Here is a 24,840-nt window from a genome sequence, read left to right as displayed (position 1 = left end):
TATTATAAAGATTTATTTAAAAGTTCTCTGAAGTTCCAAGGCAAGAAGTGAACTTATTTTATTTTATTTTATTTTATTTATTTTTGTGAGACGGAGTCTCGCTCTGTCACTCAGGCTAGAGTGTAGTGGCACAATCTTGGCTCACTGCAACCTCTTCCTCCTGGGTTCAAGCTATTCTCCTGCCTCAGTCTCCCAAGTAGCTGGGATTACAGGTGCCCGCCACCACGCACGGATAATTATTTTGTATTTTTAGTAAAGACAGGGTTTCGCTATGTTGGCCAGGCTTGTTTCCAAGTCCTGACCTCAAGTGATCCGGCCACTTCAGCCTCCCAGAGTGCTAGGATTACAGGCGTGAGCCACTGTGCTCAGGCCAAGAAGTGAATTTAAGGGGGCGGGGGGGACGGGGGACAGATGTGGTGGTTCACGCCTGTAATCCCAGCGCTTTGGGAGGCTGAGGTGGGTGGATCACTTGAGGTCAAGAGTTCAAGACCATACTGGCCAACATAGCCAAACCCCATCTACTACTAAAATTACAAAAAAATTAGCTGGGCGTTGTGGCGGGCGCCTGTAATCCCAGCTACTCGGGAGGCTGAGGCAGGAGAATCGCTTGAACCCAGGAGACGGAGGTTGCAATAAGCCAAGACTGTGCCACTGCACTCCCGCCTGGGCAACAGCGTGAGACTCCGTCTCAAAAAAAAAAAAAAAAAAAAAAAGTTGTCTGAGGTTGGTTTGGTAAATGCATTGGAATTGGTGGTCAGCTAGGGCCATCAGAACCATTGAAGCTCCAGAAAGGGAAAAAAACTTGCATATGATTCCTGTATTACTAAATTGAGGACAAAATCTGGTTAGTTTTTTTCCCTTCATTTGTAACTTTTAAATGTAAATATTCATAGGTTCTTCCAACAAAAATGTCTTATGCTGCCAATCTGAAAAATGTAATGAACATGCAAAACCGGCAAAAAAAAGAAGGGGAAGAACAGCCCGTGCTGCCAGAAGAAGCTGAGAGTTCAAAACCAGGGCCATCTGCTCATGATCTTGCTGCACAATTAAAAAGTAGCTTACTAGCAGAAATAGGACTCACTGAAAGTGAAGGGCCACCTCTCACATCTTTCAGGTATTTGCTAAGACCCTTTGTTTTTATTGTTCAGTACAGTGTTAAAAATGTATATGCATGTTTAGTTACCATTTGTAGACTTGCTGTTAGCAGCTCAGCTAAGGGGAAACTGAATAATTAGAAAGAGTGGAACTTTCTAGATTTGTGATTCACACTTATCTGTGCTCCTTTCCAAGTCTGTAATTCTCTTACAAGAGGTAGGTTCTTTGTTTATCTAATAGAAATTTGTTAGTATATACTGTGGCTCAGTATGATTTGTTGACTGTCTGTTTTTTGGTTACATGGCATAATACTTTTTTTGTTTAGGCTAGAGTTAAAAAGCTAGTTTGAAAATAAGATACATTGTATATACATTGTCTAACAACCACATAAGGCAGGGGAGAATTGTGGACTTGGGTGGCCCAAGCTTCCTAGAAGCAGTATGGATTGAATTGAGGTGGTTAGAATGTGCAGAAACAGACTGGAGAGAATTAGAGGTAAGGAGGCCAGTTAGAAAGCTATTTGTTATTATTAATAGTTTCAGTTAGTTGGGGGAAAGATGCTGAGTCAGAATGTTGACTTTGGGGATAGAAAGGACATGGTGGAAAGGAAGAGAAACTTAAGATGGACTTGATCACTTTGATGGAACAGGAGGAAGAAAAATTAAAATCTGCTCTAAGTCAGGGCATTAGGGAAAGAGATGGTACTATTGAAAAAAAATCAGAATTGTCATTGTGGTGAAGAAGCCATATTAAGTTTTAGCCATGCTGAGTTTGAATTGAGCATCATTGACGTGGACATATTTATTTAATAAATGGAAATTCTGGTTCATGGTGAAAGTTTGAAGTAGAGGTGGATCTGGGAGTCACCTAAATGGAGATGGACGTTGGACTTTAAGGAGAGGAGATAAAATGAAAGATGAAGGTAAGACATAGCCCAGGGATTTATCCGTATGTAGAAGACAGAAGGAATAAGGGAGGAAAAATAATAAGTTCTGTGGGGAACAAGTAGCTATGGAAAAGTTCTCTGTTAGGATGCAGTTTGAAGAAGTTAAGACCTCAGAATATTTTAAAGAAAAAAAAAAAAGTAAGTTACTACCATTGAACAAAAAACAGTCTTTGAAATTGGCTAAAGTATTTCCTCCCCCCCACCCCTTCCCTTAAACTTCTTACAGGCCACAGTGTAGCTTTATGGGAATGGTTATTTCCCATGATATGCTGCTAGGACGTTGGCGCCTTTCTTTAGAACTGTTCGGCAGGGTATTCATGGAAGATGTTGGAGCAGAACCTGGATCAGTATGTATTTTGTGCACTTTAAATTCCATTCTGCCTGATAAGCACATATTTCAGGGAATAATCTGTCATGCATTTTTTTTTTTTTAAGATCCTGACTGAATTGGGTGGTTTTGAGGTAAAAGAATCAAAATTCCGTAGAGAAATGGAAAAACTGAGAAACCAGCAGTCAAGAGATTTATCACTAGAGGTAAAGGTATTTAGATTTTCTTATACTATACCTGTAGTATGCTATTTATATAAATTTTAAAACATACAAAATAACAATAGCTTTACTTAGGTATATGTACTTATAATTAAAAAATTAAAAGAAATGTTAAACTGCCAAATTTATTTTTTATTTGTGTGTGTGTGTGTGTGTGTGTGTGTGTGTGGATGTGGTTTCTTTTTATTTTTTCTTATTGTAACCATCACATTTAGAATAGTGGTTTTCTCTGGCAGTTTGGTTCCCTAGCATCCTCTATGAATTTTTTTGTTTTAGTTTTTAAGTATCATTATGCATGCCTAATTCCATGGAGATTATTATTCATATTGATGCTCAAATTGTGTCTTCTTTGGCTAATGGGAGTCTTGAGTCAATTTTGATTCCTCAGTCCTTTCGGCATGGGCCCAGTAATTTTTGATAACTTTCTTACTTCCTGTTATGTTTCATCTTGTGCATTTCCTGTCACAGACCTTAAATCAGCCATTTCTTAAAGTAGCCTTGATTCCTTTTAGTAGGAAATTGTGTTTTGAGATTACAGTCTGTGCTCTAAGGTTGCAAATAGCTACTGAGTTGATCATGGTTTCTAGGCCTTTTTAATTGATAACAGTTTGGCAGTGCATTTTATTTTGTTCTTTTTTTTAAAAAAATCAAATAATGAATTAATATTGATACTCCCAATTCAAATTCAAGATGTAGGACCACAAGGTTGTTTTTGTTATTTTTGCATCTTAGATTTTTTTTTTTTTTTTTTTTTTTTGAGGCGGAGTCTTGCTTTGTCACCCAGGCCAGAGCACAGTGGCATGATCTTGGCTCACTGCAACCTCCGCCTCTTGGGTTCAGGAGACTCTCCTGCTTCAGCCTCCTGAGTAGCTGGGATTACAGGTGTCTACCACCATGCCTGGCTAATTTTTGTATTTTTAATAGAGACAGGGTTTCACCATGTTGGCCAGGCTGGTCTCAAACCCCCGACCTCAGGTGATCCACCTGCCCTGGCCTCCCAAAGTGCTGGGATTAGAGGTGTGAGCCACCACATCTGGCCTTGCTTCTTAGATCTTAAGTCTTTATCTCCTTTCTTTCAGACTGAATATCCAATTTCCCAACATTAATCAAATTACTCATTTGTTTTAATGCCACAACATACATAGTAGCAGTCTTAGAATTACATCACTGGAATCTGAGGTGTAAGGATGGCTTGAGTCCAGGAATTCGAGGACAGCCTGGGCAACATAATGTGAGAGACTCTGTCTCAAAAGAATTATAACATCAGCACTATCACTAACAAAATGATTATTCAAAATAATTAAAGATTGATTTGCAGATGTTTGTCCTTAGATCATATACAGTTGGAGATAACACAGTTAAAGGAGGTTTATTTTAAAGTCACTTGAGGTAATTCCTCTTTGTAGGTTTTGCTACCAGCTCTATATAATTAGGGCCTTTTGTTTCATTTTGCTTTCAGATTTTAGGGATTCCTTTTTCCTCTTTTGGTTTTATTTTGTAATCAATGTAAAATATCTACAGTGTGGCAGAGTGAACTCTACAAAAGAATGGATATAAGTCCATTCTTGTCTCTTTTACTGTTTTTTCAAGTTTATTTCCTTCCCTCCCTTTTAAAATATATAAGCATATGTGTATATTAATTACATACTTCCTCCCACCTCCCCAGACATACTATACATTTTATTCCATCTTGCTTTTCTCAGTTAATAGTATATCCCAGAGAAAATGTGAGATGTTCTACCTTTTATAGCTGTTTAATGTACTGCACTTTTATGGTTGTTATCGCAGTTTTTGCAGCTAATCCCTTATGGGCTAGGTATTCGGGCTTATTCCCAGTCTTTTGCTATTACAGATAGTGTGATGAATGGCCTCGTGTTTTTTTGCTAGTGTGTCCCTGAGATAGATGCTTAGATGTGGAATTGCTGGGTCAAAGAGTATGTGCATATAATTTTGCTAGACATTGACGAATACTTCTGCACAGCAGTTGCATAATTTTGCATTTTCACCATCAATGTGAGAATGCCTGATTCCTCAGTCTTGCCAGCATTTGTTAAACTTCTAGATTTTTGCTAATCTGATAGGTAAGAAATAGCACCTCAGTATAGTTTTAATTTGAATTTATCTTATTTTGAGCAAAGTGAAACATTATTTCATATATTTAGGATAGTTGTATTTAACTCAGTTGATATGCCCATTTTTTTTCTAAGTTGGCTTTCTCTCAGATTTTAGAGGCTTTTTATGTAGCTATAGGTGATAGACACACTCATTAATGATTATATATATCTTTGTGAGAAAAGGTGCAAACAATTTTCCAGTTTGGTTAATTCCCCTCCAGCCTCCCACCCACTTAGCTTGTCATCAAGGAATTCATCTGTGTTTTTTTCTGTTTTTTTTTTTTTTTTTTTTTTTTTTTTAACATCTCTGATTATTTGGTATTCTGGTGTATCCCAAAATTGAACAAGATTATTGTTTTCCAATAAACCTTTGAAAGAAAGTGTTAGAATTGAATTAAATTCTGTTGCCCTGATTTAATTTGCAAGACATTGTTGTGTGCTTTAAACCATTGTATTTCATAATGGATAAGCTTCTGAGAACTCTGATTACTTTGTAGTTTTTTAAACTCTCAAGGAAAAGCTAAAACTAGATTTTCAGATTGAAAATAGAAAAATTCAGGCTACAAAAAATTCTAACTACTTTCCAACATTGAATTTACTACTTTTTGACTTCTTGATGTGTTTTAATAGGTTGATCGGGATCGAGATCTTCTCATTCAGCAGACTATGAGGCAGCTTAACAATCACTTTGGTCGAAGATGTGCTACTACACCAATGGCTGTACACAGAGTAAAAGTCACATTTAAGGATGAGCCAGGAGAGGGCAGTGGTGTAGCACGAAGTTTTTATACAGCCATTGCACAAGCATTTTTGTCAAATGAAAAATTGCCAAATCTAGAGTGTATCCAAAATGCCAACAAAGGCACCCACACAAGTAAGTAGTCTACAAATAACAAGCATCATAAAATTTCTTTCCTTGTCCCTCAAACCAACAGTGGTAATCATGGTTTATATATGTGTGAGAGTATAAATTTACATTTTTACATCATTTTATTCTAGATTGATTTAATCTTAAACTATTCTAATTGACAACAATTTCCTACTTTATGTTTATTTTGATAAATGTTTGTGATTGTACTAGTTTTTCATCTCAATTGTTACATGTTGCGGGTGGGTAAGAGGTTGTAAAATACATAGTGATATAAAAATTCACCGAGCAAATTGCAGCATTTCCTCCACTTCAATATTTAACCCACATGGATATTTGAGAAGAAAATGCTATTCTAAGAGCAGTGCTGTTCAAATTACGATTTCCAAACTTGTTGCTGTTCCCCAGTGAGAAGAAGACTTTGCAACCAAGTGTAAATCAACTGTGTCACTAAGCTCACTGTTTAGTGAGACTTAAAAAAAAAAAGAATCCTGGTGCAAGCTTATTACCTCACTGAGGATCAGCACTTTGGGGTTAGGACTCTTAGCTAAGTTTTAAGATTACAATGAGCAAATTTTAAAATTTGTCAAAATTACAAAAGCCTTAGGAGATTAACATCAAGTAGGAGCAGAAGATTATCAGACTTGTAGGTGGATGGAGACTGAATGAGCTATAGAAAGGATTGATGGTGAGAGTTCCTCAGCTTTTCATCAGTTTCACCATTTCCCTTTCTTTAATGTTATAATGAAAAGAAGTGAGGAGATGCGAATGAGGAAACTGGAAAATCATAACATTTCAAAGCTATCTTTTTTGTACACTTACAGGAAACCGTACTCTGGCTTGGGCTTAGGAATTTAAAAATAGTAATAGGTAATATTCTGGTGGCCTTTAATGCTTTCATGGCAAAAACTAAGAACAGATGATATTTAAATGAGTCTAGTCATGTAAGAAATTTCAGCATTGTTTATAGTGACACTATCATAACCTCACTTGTATATTACTTCACAACTTTGACATGACAAGGGAGAAAATTAACAAATATTGAGTGAACATCTATTTTGTGCCAGGTATATTCTACACAGTCACCTTCAACCCTGAAAACCCATAGGGAGAGAAAGGCGTTAACAACACAGGTGCTAGGGAAGGATAATCTTTAGCTGTCATGTTTTCTTTACGTTTGTCTCATTTCTTTGCATTGACTTTGAAATTTAAGGTAGTTGAATTTGCATTCATCTAAATACAGTATATTTCTTATTTTCTTCTAGGTTTAATGCAGAGATTAAGGAACCGAGGAGAGAGAGATCGGGAAAGGGAGAGAGAAAGGGAAATGAGGAGGAGTAGTGGTTTGCGAGCAGGTTCTCGGAGGGACCGGGATAGGTAAATTTTGTATCTTTGATTCAATGCCACCTTTTTGGATGAATTAGAGATAGACCTGTAAATGAAAGGATCTTAATTATGGATTGTTTTTTAGAAAAGTAAAATTTTAATTTTGAACATATGTATAGTAACTAAGAATAGTCTGTTAATAAAATACAATAACTAAGAATAGTCTATTAACTAATAAAAAGTTCTGCTTTAAAAACCCAGAGGCAGTTGAAATTATTTTCTCTTTTATCTGACTCAAGTTACTGTTTGAATTTTTTACCTGTATCATTCTCTCCTAAGTTTATCTTAAAAAATCTTAATTTTTCAGGCCACATGTGGTGGCTCACGCCTATAATCCCAGCACTTTGGGAGGCCAAGGTGGGTGGATCATCTGAGGTCAGGAGTTCAAGACCAGCCTGACCAACATGGTGAAACCCTGTCTCTACTAAAAACACAAAATTAGCCAGGTGTGGTGGTGCATGCCTGTAATCCCAGCTACTTGGGAGGCTGAGGCAGGAGAATTCTTTGAGCCTGGGAGGCAGAGGTTGCCGTGAGCTGAGATCGGGCCATTGCCTTGCATTCCAGCCTGGGCAACAAAAGCAAAACGCTGTCTCCAAAAAAAAAAAAAAAAAATTTGGCAGATTGTGCTATTTAAAATCTTTGAAGTTTTCTCTTTAGGATGGATTGCATTTTACTTTTGACTAAAATTTCCAGAATTGTGTATGGACTCTTGATATCTGGTATGTTAAGGTCCTACTCCCTTACAATAAAATTTTTATATTAAGTAACAAAATCTAGATAATCTTTATTTCCTAACCATCATCTGCTTTGGCATTCTACCACCTTGATACCATAACTGAACAACCTGTATGCTCTAGTTTTCTAACTTTTTTACTAGTTGTGCTAATATTTTTACTTATTAGTCAAAGGAAATGAAGTCATAATAGTTTTCCTTCTCTTACAGAGACTTTAGAAGACAGCTTTCCATCGACACTAGGCCCTTTAGGCCAGCCTCTGAAGGGAATCCTAGTGATGATCCCGATCCTTTGCCAGCACATCGGCAGGCACTTGGAGAGAGACTTTATCCTCGTGTACAAGCAATGCAACCAGTGTGTACTGTGTACTTAGTTACCTCTTAACTGGCTGTGTTATTTTTTTTTGCTTTTGAATTAAAGGTGGTGTTTAAAAAAAAATTGTCAGCTACTGGCAAAACCACATGGTTGAGGACTCTTTTTAGGTCTGCAGTAAGAAGGAAGCTCAGGAGGGAATAAGGCAGTGTTTACTGAAGGGTAACTGTATAGCTTGAATTTATTTTTTCCTCCACCCACCTTATGTTGGGACACTGTCTCCATTCTACCTTCCTTGCATACTAAGGAATTTGCTGTGCATTATATTTATTTGTATCTTTATTTGAACAAATTATTACTACTTTTGGAGCAGATTGTCTGTTAGCAAACTGTAGTTGGAACACATTAATGCTGATTAGTGTAGCAGGAAGAATTTTATTTTGAATGTTCTATCAAGAGTTTTTCTTTATATGATACGAAATACACAAATTAGTTATGTTTTTTGTCTTTATGCATAACTGTATGTACACATTTTATAGTGAAGGAATAACAGAAAACTATTATTTCTTCTAGTAAGTCCTCAGCCTTAAACATAGGTATCTTTTTCTTTACCCTATCCCCTTCTGTTTTTTTTTTTTTTTTTTTACCCTAAGTAAAAGATATTTCTGGCTCTCTGATGAAGAAAAAAAAATACGGAAGTTGAGTATATGTGTGTTTAACTCAGAGATATAAAAAAATCTAAAAAGAAAACTTGTCATACAAATATTATAAGTAGCCTTAACAAGATGTGGTAGTGCAAGGACTGTTTATTCCCTGCCAAATTTTTCTCTGATTGATCTTCCAGTTTCATAAAAGATCTTCCAGTTTCATAAAAGACCTGGTTCTGAAATTTTTGTATTTGTTACTCAAGTTTCTTGTTTTATTATTAATTTTTTAAATAAAAGATTGTAGATGTAATTAGACAAGAGGTTTTAGAGAGTATTCAAGTTAACATTTGTTCGTCATTTACAGGCATTTGCAAGTAAAATCACTGGCATGCTGTTGGAATTATCCCCGGCTCAACTGCTTCTCCTTCTAGCAAGTGAAGATTCTCTGAGAGCAAGAGTGGATGAGGCCATGGAACTCATTATTGCACATGGACGGTAATGTGTACAATTGGGAAGGCATTTTCAGTATGTGGGTGCCATCATATCTTAAAAATTATGTCATAAAGTATAAGACTTTAAATGCATTTTTATTTTTTTAATGTATTTTTCAATGACAGCTTAAATTCCATAGTGAGACAGCTTAGTTCTTCTCATGTATTAGAAAGGTAGGGTTTTAATAGTTACCTAGGTTATTTAGAAATTACTTGAAAGAAATTAGATCTCAAATTCACTTATCAGAATACCCTCCTGGCAAAGGCCACACCTGTGTTCTTGCCATAACCATGAAATTTCTTTTAGGCTTCCTGATTTATCTTAAAAATTCATGCAGGTTTTTGCTTTCTGTTCTGTAAAGTATGAATTTAATATAAAATCTAAAAAATATCTAACAGATTACATATCCCTTTTTCCAAGGTGACAAGTAAAAGTGACTTAGGAAGATAAGGTCAGGTGTGGTGGCTCGCACCTGTAATCCCAGCACTTTGGAAGGTCAAGGTGGGCAGATCACCTGAGGTCAGGAGTTCAAGACCAGCCTGGCCAACATGGCGAAACCCTGTCTCTACTAAAAAAAAAATTTTACATGTCTGGGCCTGATGGCTTAGGCCTGTAATCCCAGCACTTTGGGAGGCTGAAGCGGGTGGATCACGAGGTCAGGAGTTCGAGACCAGCCTGACTAACATGGTGAAACCCCATCTCTGAAAAATACAAAAATTAGCCGGGCATGATGGCGGGTGCCTGTAATCCCAGCTACTCGGGAGGCTGAGGCAAGAGAATGGCTTGAACCCAGGAGGCAGAGGTTGCAGTGAGCCAAGACCATGCCATTGCACTCCAGCCTAGGCAACAGAGCGAGACTCTGTCTCAAAAAATAAATAAAATAAGTAAATAAATAAGCTGGGTGTGGTGGTGAGCGCCTGTAATGCCAGCTACTTGGGAGGCTGAGGCAGGGAGAATTGCTTAAACCGGAAGACGGAGGTTGCAGTGAGCTGAGATTGCGCCACTGTACTCCAGCCTGTGTGATAGAGTTAGACTCTGTCTCAAAAAAAAAAAAAAGATAGGTCACATTTATGCTGTAGTTTCTATCCTGGGGCTACTCTGATATCCATTTTGAAGCTCTGAAGTGTTTATTATTTTAGGTGAAAATTTGTATTTTTTTCTTCCTAATCATGATTTTGAGTTAGGAATTTAGATTAGATACAGTCCTAGAGATGTATAAGCTGGTAGGCTGGGCACTAGAGCTAAACAGCCACTTCCAGAGCCTTTTGATGGTCCAAGCCAAAGACTGTTGAGAGAACTGTATTTTCTTCGCTGATGCTCCTGCTTTTCTTCTCTGGATTTTATGTACTGTTTGTTTATTCCTCTGCCCTGTCTCTGAAGCTACAGCACACTGGTATAGCTTAGTCCATTATAGAAAAATCAAGAACAGTGTACATTTTTGGTAAAACGATTTTTGTGAATATATATTAAGAGTTGCATGTTTAGTCATGTTTTCTGTTGAATGCAACCAATATACAACAATATTGACGGCTTTCACCTGGTTTTCTGGAGTAAACCGTGAATTTATTAGTGTTCTAGAATCATTAAATTCACTAGAGAATTTGATTCCTATTGGATTGCTTTCTGAACATTTTTCTGTTCTTCTACAGTGCTCCCTCTGAGCATTGTAGAAGTGTTCCAGCACCCCTATGAAGACCACATTCATTCTGTCAGGTAGCCTTTAGTCCATTATCTTGAATCATACATGTAGGATCTAGTGATATACTTTTTTAAAGATTTGTATTACCAACTTCTCTGCTCATACTGCATTAGTACTAGCGGGTGCATTGGATATTTATTGACTCCAAAACTTGAATGTATTTTTTAAGTAAGTCCTTTTATATTTAAACTATATACTAAATTCTAGAAGTCTCCATTATCTGGAATGTGAAAGACTTTTTGTTTTTAGGGAAAATGGAGCTGATAGTATCCTGGATCTTGGATTAGTAGACTCCTCAGAAAAGGTACAGGTAAGGAACATTTTATTCATGTGATGATAATCACAGAATTTAAATTATAAGGAAATTTAAATAAAGGGGATGAAAGCAGGATTTCTGAAGAAACTGTCTTTATAAATAAAATGAATGTTTACAGTAGAGAGACAGAAGCAAAGGTAAATAGATCGGTATTATGCATAGAATCAAATAATAAGGTTGGCTTAATTACGGCTCAGTGTAATGCCACCCATTGGTTGGTGTCCATTTGAGCACAGCTTAATTAAGCTTTACTTTGAATATGTAACAAATTGAAGAGCAGAGAGGGAAAGATGTATAGAATCCTAGGGCTAATTCGCTGGGCATGGTGGCTTAAGCCTGTAATCCCAGCACTTTGGGGGTCCGAGGCGGGTGGGTCACGAGGTCAGGAGTTCTAGGACTCATTCTTCAAAGAAGTAACTGGTGGCAATGTTACGAAAACAGGTGACATATCATGCTATAGCATAAGGGAGGCTTTTTAGTTGGCATTGAAACAATTGCACATAGAAGGTGAGACTTTCAACTAGGTTGATTGCCTGCTAAATTCATATTGATTTACTAAGACTCAAGAGTTTTCACAACTACTTCGCAATGTCCAGGACACACTCTAAAATTACTCAGCATACAAAGAACCAGCAAAGACTGGACCCACCTCTCAGGAAAAGAACCAATAGATGGCAACCACGAGATGACCCACTTGTTGGAATTATCAAAGACTATCCCATGTTCTACAAGATAATGGTGAACACTAGTGAATGGAAAGATAGAGGTTCTCAGCAGACACATAGGAACTTCAAAAGAGAACAAAGGGAAATTTTTATAGTTAAATGTGCAATATCGGAAAGAAAAAAATTCACAGGATGGGTCAATAACTGAATGAAGGTGTTGGAGGAAAGTGTCAGTCAGCTTGAAGATAGATGGAAATTACCCTTTCCGAAGAACAGATAGAGAAAATATTTAAAACAAAAGGATAGTTTCAGGGAGACCTGTGGGACAGCTTCAAAAGATCTAACATATATGTCACTGAAATACTCAGGGGAAGAGAAGAAATTGCTATAGAAAAAATATTTGAAGAAATAAAAGTCATGGCTGGACACTTCCTAAATTTGTTAAAAGACATAGATTTCCAGATTCAAGAGTCAGTGAACTCAACAGAAGAAACTGAAAGAAAACTACGTCCAGATACATTATAATCAAACTTCTGTAAAATAAAGAAATATTCTTGAAAGCAGCCAAAGAATGGTTCTTTACCTATAGGGAAACAGTGATTTGAAAGACAGTGGATTTCTCACTTTTGGAAGCCAAAAGTCCAGAAATTCAGCAAAGTGATGACAGAATTCTGTATCCAGTGAAAAGAATTTTCAGGCAATAAAGTGAAAGAAGCTTACCCAGGTTTCATTAAATGACTTTATTTTAACAACAGAGATGTTAAAGACCTAATAATACACAAGCTTTGTGTGTCACATTCCGAAAGGGCAAATTAAAAGTTGATTTACCTTTAATATTGTTATACACATATGTTTAAATATTTATGTTGCTCTTCCTACCTGACTTCATTTGAATGATTTCAGAGAACCATTTCATATGTTTTGTTTTTTCAGTGACTCTTGGGGCTCACTCTCTGATACTCTTTGTTAGCAGGAAAACCGAAAGCGTCATGGCTCTAGTCGAAGTGTAGTAGATATGGACTTAGATGATACAGACGATGGTGATGACAATGCCCCTCTGTTTTACCAACCTGGGAAAAGAGGATTTTATACTCCAAGGCCTGGCAAGAACACAGAAGCAAGGTTGAATTGTTTCAGAAACATTGGCAGGTAAAAGAACTTTAATCTTGGGTTTGAATTTTTTTAAACATTTCAATTTATGAGATTTTCTAAAGTATATTTGTTTTAAAATGTATGTAGGCTGGATGTGGTGGCTCACGCCTGTAATCTCAGCACTTTGGGAGACTGAGCCGGGAGGATCACTTGAGCCCAGGAGTTGGAGACCTGGCTGGGCAACATGGCCGAACCCTGTCTTTACTAAAAATTAAAAAAAAAAAAAAAAAAAAAAAATTAGCGAGCACGGTGCTGCATTCCTGTAGTCCCAGCTACTTGGGAGGCTGGGGTAGGAGGATCACCTGACTGTGCCACTGCACTTCAGCCTGGGTGGCAGAGTGAGACCCTGTCTCAAAAACAAAACATTCTTAGGCTGGTGTTCCTGTTGTTTTTTTTTTTTTTGAAAAAGTGTATGTGCTGTACTTTATGCTGAATAGAAAGGAGGCTGTAGAGAATTTCTCAAAATATGTGTGGGGGGATATATGTATTCTAGAATTATTTGAATCTTACTTCTCTGTCTTTGTTTTTAGGATTCTTGGACTATGTCTGTTACAGAATGAACTATGTCCTATCACATTGAATAGACATGTAATTAAAGTATTGCTTGGTAGAAAAGTAAGTGATTTTGATGAACTTAAATTGTATTCACAATTGCAGAAATTTTCTTTTATAAAATCAAATGCTAGCATACTGTTTATAGCATTAATTAACTATTAAATCTTAAAGCATTACAGCCATTATAAGTAACTTTAAAACATTTAATTATACAATTATGGTCAACAAAAATAAAATTAATAATAAATTAATGACAGAAAAAGACTATGGGGAGATGGCATAGCAGAGTGGATAACACAGGCGGGGCTGGGGGTCTGAGAGACCTACGTCCTGTTGCCAACAAATATGCTGACATTTCTGCCATGTTTCCCCATTTATAAATTGGTAAGAAACACAACATCTTAAGTACCTGGCACATAGTAAGTGCTCAGTAAATTGTATCCACTATTAGTAGTTGTACCGGGTGGTAGAGAAGGTAGTAGTATTGAAAAGAGCCTTCCAGGCCAGGCACAGTGGCTCATGCCTGACACCTGTAATCCCAACACTTTGGGAGACCAGGGCAGAAGCATCTCTTGAGCCCAGGAGTTTGAGACCAGCCTGGATAGCATAAGAGACTCTGACTCAACCAAAAATGTAAGAAGTTAACTGAGTGTAGTGGCATGCACTTGTGCTCCCAGCTATACTTGGGAGACTGAGGTAGGAGGATCTGCTTGAACCCAGGAGTTTGAGGCTTCAGTGAGGCATGATGGCACCACTGCACTCCAGCCTGGGTGACAGAGCGAGACCCTGTCTCAAAAAACAAAAATAGAGCATTCTAACTTCAAAAATACATATAAGAAGTACAACACTGCATGCTCAATATTGATCTCTGGATGATGGAATTAGCTTATCTTCTTTATGCCTTTTGATAGTTTGATAGCCTGCACTTCCCTTTATGATGGCAGGGGGAAAAGAAAAACCGTTTGCTTTAAAATTAATATGCAATGTTAATTATGCAGCTTTTGATTTAAAACAAAACCGCCCACGTTCCTAAAAATACTTTAGAGAAATTACTTGACACAAAATAAATGGAATAGATTAAGTCCTTTTTTTTTTTTTTTTTTTTTTGAGACAGTCTCTGTCATCCAGGCTGGACTGCAGTGGCACAATCTCTGCTCACTGCAGCCTCCACCCCCCAGGTTTAAGTGATTCTCATGCGTTAGCCTCCCAAGTAGCTGGGATTGAGTAAGTTCTTATTGTCGTTGATAGGTTCTTGGAAACTGCAACTCTAATTGAAATGCAACCAGTTTTTTCTTATCAACATTATAATGAAATAATGTTATTTGAGAACCTGCTGTTTGTCATTTCAGAGTTGCAGCCAAGAACCTATCAAGGCTTTAATTAATTAATTTTTTTGAGATAGAGTCCCGCCCCATTGCCCATGCTGGAGTGCAGTGTTGTGACCTCGGCTCACTGTAAACCTCCAGGTTCAAGCGATTCTCCTGTATCAGCCTCCCAAGTAGCTGGGACTGTAGGTGCACACAACCACGCCTGGCTAATTTTTGTATTTTTAGTAGAGATGGAGTTTCACCGTTTTGGCCAGTCTGTTCTCAAACTCCTGATCTCAAGTGATTCCCCCACCTCGGCCTCCCAAAGTGCTGGGATTGTAGGTGTGAGTCACCATCTCCAGCCAGTGGCTTTGAGGACTTATGTTAGTTTTTTTCCAGAGGTACATGTCACACATCGGATAAATAAGCATGTTAAAACTGTAGTCTCCTAATAATTCTCTTTAATCAGACCTGATGAATAATTTTCTATTAGTACATGAATATCATATGATTTTTTCTTTTTAACTCTGACCCTATTAAATTCTTAAAGTGTTCCAGCTAAAATGTCCTTATTTAAAGAACTAGACTCAAAAGCTTGGCAACATAAAATTGTTGATACATTGAGTCTTCAGCAGGGTTTAGGAAACAGCTAATCAAATAGATCCAAGTTTAACCCAATAAAGTGACCTTGGGGCAAGTTACTAAATTTCCTTGAGTGTCAGATTTATCATCTGAATTGAATAATCTATATTTTATGTTACTATCAAGAATAAGGTGTATATTAAGTTCAGAGCCAGCTGCTCCCCATAATTGGTGTTTAATAAGTAGTGCAAAGTTTTGCAGTTTTAGAACTTTAAAACTATTATGCTTTTGGCTTTATATTTTTTCAAAATATAACCCTTCTTATGCTTTGAAAAGCAAATATTGTCAGAGCCAAATATTTATTAAACTTATCTCTTTAAACAGTTATATACCAAGTGGGAAATTATTCTGTATCGGTATATCTTCAAATTAGATAAAATTCTTTATCAGATTTTAATTAACTAATTGAATGAAGCTGTTTCTTTCATAACTGAGTTTCATATGATTACTTTTTTAGGTCAATTGGCATGATTTTGCTTTTTTTGACCCTGTAATGTATGAGAGTTTGCGGCAACTAATCCTCGCTTCTCAGAGTTCAGATGCTGATGCTGTTTTCTCAGCAATGGATTTGGCATTTGCAATTGACCTATGTAAAGAAGAAGGTGGAGGACAGGTAAAGCAAATATGCACTTTTCTGATTCTGGCAAGAGATTTGGTTAATCTACTGTGCTTGTCTTATGTATAGACAGTTTAGTTAGGGACTGAAAGAGAAGAACATGTGTGAACACATAGGAGAAATGGATACTGTAGGTGTTAAAGATGGATCAAGAGTTACTGAGACAGACTGAGGTAGAAGAGCTTGTACTTTTTTTTTTTTTTTTTTGAGATGGAGCCTTGCTCTGTCACCAGCCTGGAGTGCAGTGGCACCATCTCAGTTCACTGCAACCTCTGACTCCCTGGTTCAAGCGATTCTTCTGCCTCAGTCTCCCCAGTAGCTGGGATTACAGGCATGTGCCACCATGCCCACCTAATTTTTGTATTTTTAGTAGAGATGGGGTTTCACCATGTTGACCAGGATGGTCTTGATCTCCTGACCTTGTGATCCACCCACCTCGGCCTCCGAAAGTGTTGGGATTACAGTCGTGAGCCACTGCGCCCAGCGGCTTGTACTTTTTTATGGCCTAAAATGTTTCCATCTCTTAGATTCTGGTCAAATAAAGAACTGTGTTTATATTTAAAAATTTTAGTTTTATAAACAGTTAATGTTTTACTGCTTTGACAAAATTGCCTTTAAATAGCACTGGTAAATTTTTCACAGGTCGAACTCATTCCTAATGGTGTAAATATACCAGTCACTCCACAGAATGTATATGAGTATGTGCGGAAATATGCAGAACACAGAATGTTGGTAGTTGCAGAACAGCCCTTACATGTAAGTGTTTCTAGAAAGTGTTGTGTGATCCAGTGAGGCCATTTGTGTCTTCATGTGTGGTAACCTAGCTAAGTATATTCAGTTTATTTATAAAAGGCCAAAGTTTTTAAACCAAAATCTTTTATTTACAATGTAAATTACACCTAATTTTAAGAATTCAGACCAAGTACTCATTTTCTTTTTGATAACACTATTGGAAAAACCACGCCATCGTGAGACAGTAGCTTTGGCAAACGAAAGTGTGGAAAAGGTGCTTATGGTACCAGAACGACTATTGTAGGGTCCTACTGTTTTAGTGGTAGAGTTACTGAGACAGACTGAGGGGAACAAAGGCTTTTTATACCAAAATGTTTCCATCGCTTACATTCTGGTCAGATAAAGAATTGTCTTTATATTTTAAAATGTATGTGTAAAATAATATACCTTAGTCCTTTGTCCTACTGTGTTAGTGGTAGGACCCTAAACCAATCCTTTCGATACCACAAACACCTTTAGTTTTATTACCAAAGCTAATTTGGGTAATCTGCTAAAAGAACTCATAGGACTCAGAAGCAGTTGTACTTAACAGTTATGGTTTATTGTAGCAAAAGGACCCACAGCAAGATCAGTAGGGGAAAAAAGAAATATTAGGCCGAGTCTTGAGGAATCCAGGTGCAGGGTTTCAAAATTCTCTCTCAAGCAGGGGGATGAGTTATTGCAAAGAACACAGTTCTTCAACCAGTGAAATGTATCAACATGTATACATTGTTTGTGCTTAGGGAAGCCCACTTTGGAGTCAGAGCTCAGTGTTTTTATTAGAGGCTAGTTCCATTGGCATTTTCTGTCTGCACAACCAGCCATGATTACTGAAATTCCAGAATCCCTGAAGAAAGCACACATTCATCTTGAACTGCATTGTTTGCACAAATAGTCCAGGCAGGCTGATACAGCATGGTTCATTGCTCCAGACATTCAAAACAGCCTTGTCAGCTAGTAATGTTGGAATATTGCAAAAACCAAGTTCTCAGACATCAGCCAACGCCAGCTGTACAGTCAGGCCCTTCTAAAGAGTAGCATCAATCCTACTACGTTAATTCTTTCCTCATCCAGGGTTAAATTTTTTTCTTCTTTTTGAGACAGAGTCTCGCTCTGTCACCAGGCTAGAGTACAGTGGCCCAACCTTGGCTCAGTGCACCTTCTGCCTCCTGGGTTCAAGTTATTCTCCCGTCTCAGCCTCCTGAGTAGCTGGGACTATAGGTGCGCACCAGCACGCCCAGCTGATTTTTGTATTTTTAGTAGAGACGGGGTTTCACCATGTTGGCCAGGATGGTCTTGATCTCGTGATCCACCCATCTCGGCCTCCCAAAGTGTTGGGATTACAGGCATGAGCCACCGCACCCAGCCTGTAAAATGTTTATATAGCTTTATGACTGGTGGTGTTCAGTGTTTCTGATCCCTGTGCTACAATTGTGCAGGCTTTGGAGTCGTACTGTTAGAGTTCAAATCATGGCTCTACCACCCCTCTAGCTGTATGATGTTACCAAATTAAGTTTTTTGTGCCTTGTATCCCTCCTCTGCAAAATGAGGGTAAGATTAAATTGAATTAGGTAAGGTACTAAGACAATTCCTGGCACATGATAATTTCTCAGTAAACATCTAGCTTTTGAGTTTGTATCTGGGAGGTTTGTTGTTAATGTATCTTTCCTGAGATGCTGACAGGATACCACTTTTAAGACTGAAGCTATTCTTGATGACTAGCCTGTTTGTTATTAACATAACTTTTAAAATTATTAAACCACTAGTATATAACACTACTGCTTCACTTTTGAACCTATATAGCTTATTCACTGTGCCTTCCCTCCCCACTTCCTGCCTTTCTCTCTTTTGAATCTTAATAAAAAATACAGGACTGAATTTTTTTTGCTTTCTGGTTTAAAATGGGAACTAACATTCTTAGAGAAGGCTGCTAAAATTAGAACTTGTGCTTTAATAATATAAATAAATGTTACATGGAATATGAAGTATTATTGTTTCTGAAATTCTCTAGGCAATGAGGAAAGGTCTCCTAGATGTGCTTCCAAAAAATTCATTAGAAGATTTAACGGCAGAAGATTTTAGGCTTTTGGTAAATGGCTGCGGTGAAGTCAACGTGCAAATGCTGATCAGTTTTACCTCTTTCAATGATGAATCAGGTAGGACATTTTTAAAAAGTTTAAAGAATGAACTATATAGATAGGTCAGTCAGCATTTTCTGAGTTTGAAGTTCTTAGATCTATTTATAGGGTTTGGGAAATTGCTTGTATTACTCAAGCATTAAAACAATTTTTTACATTATTTTTAAAGTTATGTTTGAAGTAAATAGTATTTTGATGGCTTAGCATTAGGTTATTCTTAACTCTTTTACTGCTTAATTTTTCTAGGTTTCAAAAAATATGAATACAAACAAAAATTTTTCATGGTGAACAACTGTGTAAAAAAGGATTCGTATATACTGATTAAGAAAAAGTAATCCATGTGACAACTCTGGGCTTTTCTGATTCATGTTGCTTAAGCTCCCTAATGAAAGAATTTGTATGATGATTGCTTTATAGAGCTGAACCCAAATCGCACTTCTAAAAACACAGTAGCACACAAACACTTCCTAGATTCTAGGAATCTAGGAAGAATAAGGAGTGGTAGTGATAATCCTCTTGAAAGAAAAACCTTTGTCTCCAGTGTTTGATTTGCTGCAATTCTTTCTTTTGAAAGTCCTATGGTCTAGGAATAGGCTTTTTAGCTGTGACTGTACATTAGAAGCTCCAAGAAGTTCTCTGTGAAAGGATTATACCTATATTCCAAGATTATTATGTACACAAAGGTACTGATTTTTTCCCCTTTATTTTTCCTATTTTGTAAGCAACTTCAGCCAAATTATAAATTGTAATAGTTTTTGTGCTACCTTGTAATACAGTTTTTAATACTAATAAGAATTTGTCTCATTTACAAACCAAAAATTTAGGAAGGAAGACAGAGTATCGAAAGAAACTGCCTAAGATCTTGCCACTCCAAGTATGATCCTTGGATCAGCAGCATTGGCATCATCTGAAAGCATTTTAGACAGGCAGAATCTCTGGTCTCCCCTCTCTGCATTCCCCACCCAGTGAAACAATGAGAATCTGCATTTCTTGAGATCATAAGAATAATGACATACAGATGAGATTAAAGTCATGCAAATACCAAGTTTAAAGCTGGTGGTTCATTTGTCTTGTTTTGGTCATATTGAGTCAGGATTGACTAATGAACTGTAGAGGTTTTACATTATGCAAATGCTCTTAATTTCCTGTATTAGGAATTAGGCACTCCCCCCCAAGTCTTAAATAATGTTTTCATCTTGTATCCTTTTATGATAAGAAGATTAGTAATGTTCTACAGATAATAACAACAACTGGTATAGTGTATTTTATTTACATTCTTCATTCTTAGGAGAAAATGCTGAGAAGCTTCTGCAGTTCAAGCGTTGGTTCTGGTCAATAGTAGAGAAGATGAGCATGACAGAACGACAAGATCTTGTAAGTTAAAATTTATTTCACAAAATTTCACAAGATTTGTAGAAGGAAATATAAAATGTAAAAATACCATGTATGATGGCCTTTTAAGTTTGTAATGGTCATTTTAATTTGGGGTAGGGCAATTATAGAAGGTCACAAATAAGGCAGTTTTTGTTTTTCTGCTCTATAACAATATCTGAAGTACTACTAAAGCTGTAAGCAGAGTGAAGTACAGTTAGCTGTTAATATGCTCTCCTTAGTCCCAGAAGATAACAGTTTATTGTTGCAACATGGCTTTTTATCTTTCTTTCTTGTACTGCCTACATATGCTTCTCCCTGTATACATCCTTAATCCTTTTGACTAGTGCCAAGTGTTGACAGAATTTCTGAGTATTATCTTGATTGTTATCTGCACACTAGGAAGAGAGTAGCTTAATTGTGATACGTGGGTACTAAATCTTTCAGAATGTTATTAGTACAGAGCCCCAGCTAACTTAGAATCATAAATTAGATAACAGAAGCTTTGATCTTGGTGGAAAGTCTGCCTCTCAGTGGAACTTATGTCCACCCATCAAGTAAAACCATAACCAAATCATCCTGCCCATTAATCTTGAAAGGCAGTATGCTGCTGGCTTTCTTGTAGAAATTTGAAGGACATTCCTTATCTAGAAAACCTTGGAAGATCCTTTCTATACTCGTACTCTTCATGGTTCCTGGAACATTTCCCCTGTCTAACCAGCCTTAGTTCTAAACTAGACCACTCATGGAAATATTTTAAAATGATCAGATTTCTAGATGTATCCTTTATTTTATTTGAATAAGGGGGAAGTGGTTACAACTTGTGCAGGAAAGAAAAAACTTGCAGATTCCTAGTTACCTTCGTTCAGGCAGGAGTTTATTTTGGAGGGGGTGGAGGGAAGGAGGGGAACTCATCTTTACGTGGCTCTATGTGTATTCTAATATTTCTCTGCTACGGTGAGATAGGTGTGTTCAGCAGTCCTAACTGCCACCTAGTTACTTTCTCAGCTTTTAGCCACCCTGGTAATTTTGACTTAGTTTGTTCCCCAGGTGGGTTTGATATAATTTTTCAGCATTTGCCTTTCCCAGTCTTGGGGCTCTTAAAGTTCCCACTAGTGCCATATACCATAACTGTCCCTGTTGGTTTCAGGATCACCTAAATAGCCTAAGTTCTGCCACCTTTAGTCAGTCTTCAGATTCAGGGCACCTTGTTTCCTTAAGACAAGGGCCGTATCAAGTCTGTAAGAACCACCAAAAACAGAAATAGAAATGATTGGCTATCCGGTATAAGTTCTGAGTTATCTGTTTTAATCTATTCCCTAGTTTTAATTTTCTGCCGTTTTTAAACGAGTATTTCCTCAGTCCAGTCAGCCAACTTAAATCTCACGACAGTTTCTGCCTTCTACTGAAAGAAAAATTTGCTAATGACTCAATCTTAGAAAAAAGAAAACCTTCTGTGAAGACCTCAGAATTTCCTGTCAACAGCTTTAATCTGTGAACCTTAAACTCTTACTGAAGATGTGTTTAGGGTGTAAGCAATATATCATGGTATCTTCCTCCCCCTTACCCTTCTCCTCTTTTTGGGAAGTCATCCTTCACGTATTGTTGGTTTCATCTTGATGCATCTAGAGGACATAAGAATGGAGTTTCTGAAACAGTTCTCCCATGAATTAATTAGTCCTGCAAATTATAGGTTTCCAGAGTTACTGGGTAACGCTACAGTTTATTTCCCTCTTGGAGTGTATAATTCACTAGTAAAAGTATTTCTCTTCTTCCAACTTCTTGGAGATCTAGCAGTGAGGTCATCTACCCTGGTTAACCACATTCATCCTTGAAGAAACACTTTACATTAAGCTTGTTTCTTATCTATGAAATGAGTGGTTTGGATCAGCTTCATCTCCAGAGTACCGGTTTTCTATTTCTTTTCAGATTTATAGATCCTGATACTTAGGTTTTCTCTTTTTTCTTTTTCTGTCCCTTTATATAGAATTCTAGATGAGCTTTCCCATGCAGCTGTGCTTCAGGAAATCACAAGTTTGTTTAGGTTTCCTAGTCATTCTAGGAAGTTGGATATACTTCATTGTTAAATTGTGCGTTTTAAAATGATTAGATTTAAAAAAAAGCTTTTCCTTAAGAGAGAGAGACACTGAAGAATGGTGCGTGTGTATGTATGAAGGGATGGACTGATGAGGAATGTTACATGTTCAGTGAAATATTTCAGGGAGGCGTATCCTTGGTTAAGTTAAAAAGCGTAAGTTAACATTTAATGAGCATCATTTACACTGTGTTGCACAAAGTTTTATTATAGATATATGATATAACTTAGTGTTAACATGGCTTATTGCATGAATTTTGATGCATAGATGTTCCCCAATAATTACTATTATAAAATGATTCTATATCACAATGTAGCAGTAAATAGTTTTTTTGCTTTATTATTTGCTTTATTATTTACATTATTTTGCTCCTTAATGCAAAATAACTTTTTAAGATAACCTGTGTGAGTTTTGAACCTAAGACCATATCTTTTGTTTGGTAGCCTTTTTTCCACTAATAGACAGTTTATGGAATTTAGCTGCAAGAAAGGCTCTTAGAAACCATTTAGTCCAACAGCCTCATGTTACAGATGAAAATACTGAGGCCCTGTAACAGAAAGTCACCTTTTTTTCCTCTACTAACTCTGGGCTTACTCCCTTCGGGGAAAAAAAACAACAAAAACCTGTCTTGAGGTATGAATGATCCCTTTCCTTTTTAGTATAAGAAAATATATTTAAAACCCAATTCAAAATAATATCTCCTTTCATAACAATAGGGCTTTGTGTATATATTGCCAGAGTTAAGAGTTAAATATTAACCTGCTAAATTCCTGTTTAGGTTTACTTTTGGACATCAAGCCCATCATTGCCAGCCAGTGAAGAAGGATTCCAGCCTATGCCCTCAATCACAATAAGACCACCAGATGACCAACATCTTCCTACTGCAAATACTTGCATTTCTCGACTTTACGTCCCACTCTATTCCTCTAAACAGATTCTCAAACAGAAATTGTTACTCGCCATTAAGACCAAGAATTTTGGTTTTGTGTAGAGTATAAAAAGTGTGTATTGCTGTGTAATATTACTAGCGAATTTTGTAGATTTTTTCCATTTGTCTATAAAAGTTTATGGAAGTTAATGCTGTCATGCCCCCCTGGTGGTACCTTAAAGAGATAAAATGCAGACATTCCTTTCTCAGTTTATAGCTTAAAGGCCTGAGGAGCACTAGCAACATTTGGCTCTATTGGTTTGCTAGTCACCAACTTCTGGGTCTAACCCCAGCCAAAGATGACAGCAGAACAACATAATTTACACTGTGATTTATCTTTTTGCTGAGGGGGAAAAAATGTAAATGTTCTGAAAATTCACTGCTGCCTTTGTGGAAACTGTTTCAGCAAAGGTTCTTGTATAGAGGGAATAGGGAATTTCAAAATAAAAAATTAAGTATGTTCTGTGTTTTCATTTTAACTTTATGGTGTTTAATTTGTGGTTGGCTGCAACTGTGTATCATGTATATGGAACTTGTAAAAAAGTTCGACATTCAGATCTTAAGAGATGAAATCACTTTTACCTACAAAAACCACTTTTATTGCGGTTTGACTGCATTGAGCTCTAGGATATTAAATTATATCACTAATATTTTGCATGTAATTTGCTCATTTGAGTGAGGGCACTTTTTTTGTACATATGATGGGGCCAATGCACAATACTTTTATCACAATCAACTTTTTCTTTGTATCCCTATTTCAACGAGCAGTCAGTCAAGAGGTTACTGCACTTCAGTTCTAACTAGACATTTGTACTAAGGTATTTCAGTTATGTAAACTCAGCCTGGGCACTTTCTGATAACTGTAAAATGTTTTATAAGATCATGATTATTGAAGATACATTTTGGAAAATTTTAAATGTTCGTGAGCAGCTTAACTACTTTTGTATCTAGCCTTTTTTAAGTATCTTGTTACATTTACTTTTTTAAATAAAGAAATTACAGAAGAAATGTCAAGTAATATTGAAGAAACAATAGTTTTTATTTATGTAGTTGTACATTTTTAAACTAAGGGCAATACACTGACATGGTTATGTGCATAAAAATTTTGATTTAAAGAACTGGAAGTTTATATACACCTGGACTATAAGAAACAGAAGAAAATCAGTCCACATTTTACAGTTAGCAGAGAATCCTAAATGGCACTGGCCTGGCCACCTTTTCTTTTTACAAATGAGGGAAGTGAAGTGTGACCCCTTACTTGGCATAGGAAGTTAACTTACACTTAATAACTGACAGGTTTTTTTTTTTTGATGACCCATATGTAGCCTAGGATTAATATCCCAAAATTACTCTGGTTTAAGTAGCTTTCTTCAGTGGCATAATAACACTGTTTTCTTCTTCACTAAGTCTTCAGTGAAGTGACTTAAAACAGTTACTTTAC

At 36.8% G+C, this 24,840-nt stretch overlaps 1 protein-coding gene across 4 annotated transcripts in view; it reads left to right on the top strand.

Annotated features, from left to right (window-relative positions):
- The window catches only part of UBR5 (ubiquitin protein ligase E3 component n-recognin 5), a 156,116-nt gene extending 131,688 nt beyond the window's left edge, over nt 1–24,428 (top strand). For 2 of the 4 annotated variants that reach the window (XM_033202523.1, XM_033202521.1), the window contains exons 45-59: nt 894–1,114; nt 2,268–2,388; nt 2,477–2,575; nt 5,335–5,578; nt 6,838–6,949; nt 7,902–8,046; nt 9,016–9,146; nt 11,092–11,152; nt 12,794–12,972; nt 13,506–13,590; nt 15,937–16,092; nt 16,738–16,851; nt 18,878–19,022; nt 20,293–20,378; nt 23,250–24,417. In XM_033202523.1, coding sequence (XP_033058414.1) covers nt 894–1,114; nt 2,268–2,388; nt 2,477–2,575; nt 5,335–5,578; nt 6,838–6,949; nt 7,902–8,046; nt 9,016–9,146; nt 11,092–11,152; nt 12,794–12,972; nt 13,506–13,590; nt 15,937–16,092; nt 16,738–16,851; nt 18,878–19,022; nt 20,293–20,378; nt 23,250–23,462 — 2,112 coding nt within the window. In that variant the 3' untranslated portion in view covers nt 23,463–24,417. Of the gene's footprint in view, nt 1–893; nt 1,115–2,267; nt 2,389–2,476; nt 2,576–5,334; nt 5,579–6,837; nt 6,950–7,901; nt 8,047–9,015; nt 9,147–11,091; nt 11,153–12,793; nt 12,973–13,505; nt 13,591–15,936; nt 16,093–16,737; nt 16,852–18,877; nt 19,023–20,292; nt 20,379–23,249 lie in introns of all 4 variants that reach the window. The other 2 variants (XM_033202522.1, XM_033202524.1) reach the window with 2 other exon arrangements.
- Nucleotides 24,429–24,840: the final 412 nt, after the last annotated feature.

Source organism: Trachypithecus francoisi, unplaced genomic scaffold (genome assembly GCF_009764315.1).
Source record: "Trachypithecus francoisi isolate TF-2019V2 unplaced genomic scaffold, Tfra_2.0 Lachesis_group7, whole genome shotgun sequence".
Taxonomy (NCBI): domain Eukaryota; kingdom Metazoa; phylum Chordata; class Mammalia; order Primates; family Cercopithecidae; genus Trachypithecus; species Trachypithecus francoisi.
The sequence above is the reverse complement of the archived record's forward strand: the minus strand, read 5'-3'. Positions and strand labels throughout refer to the sequence as shown.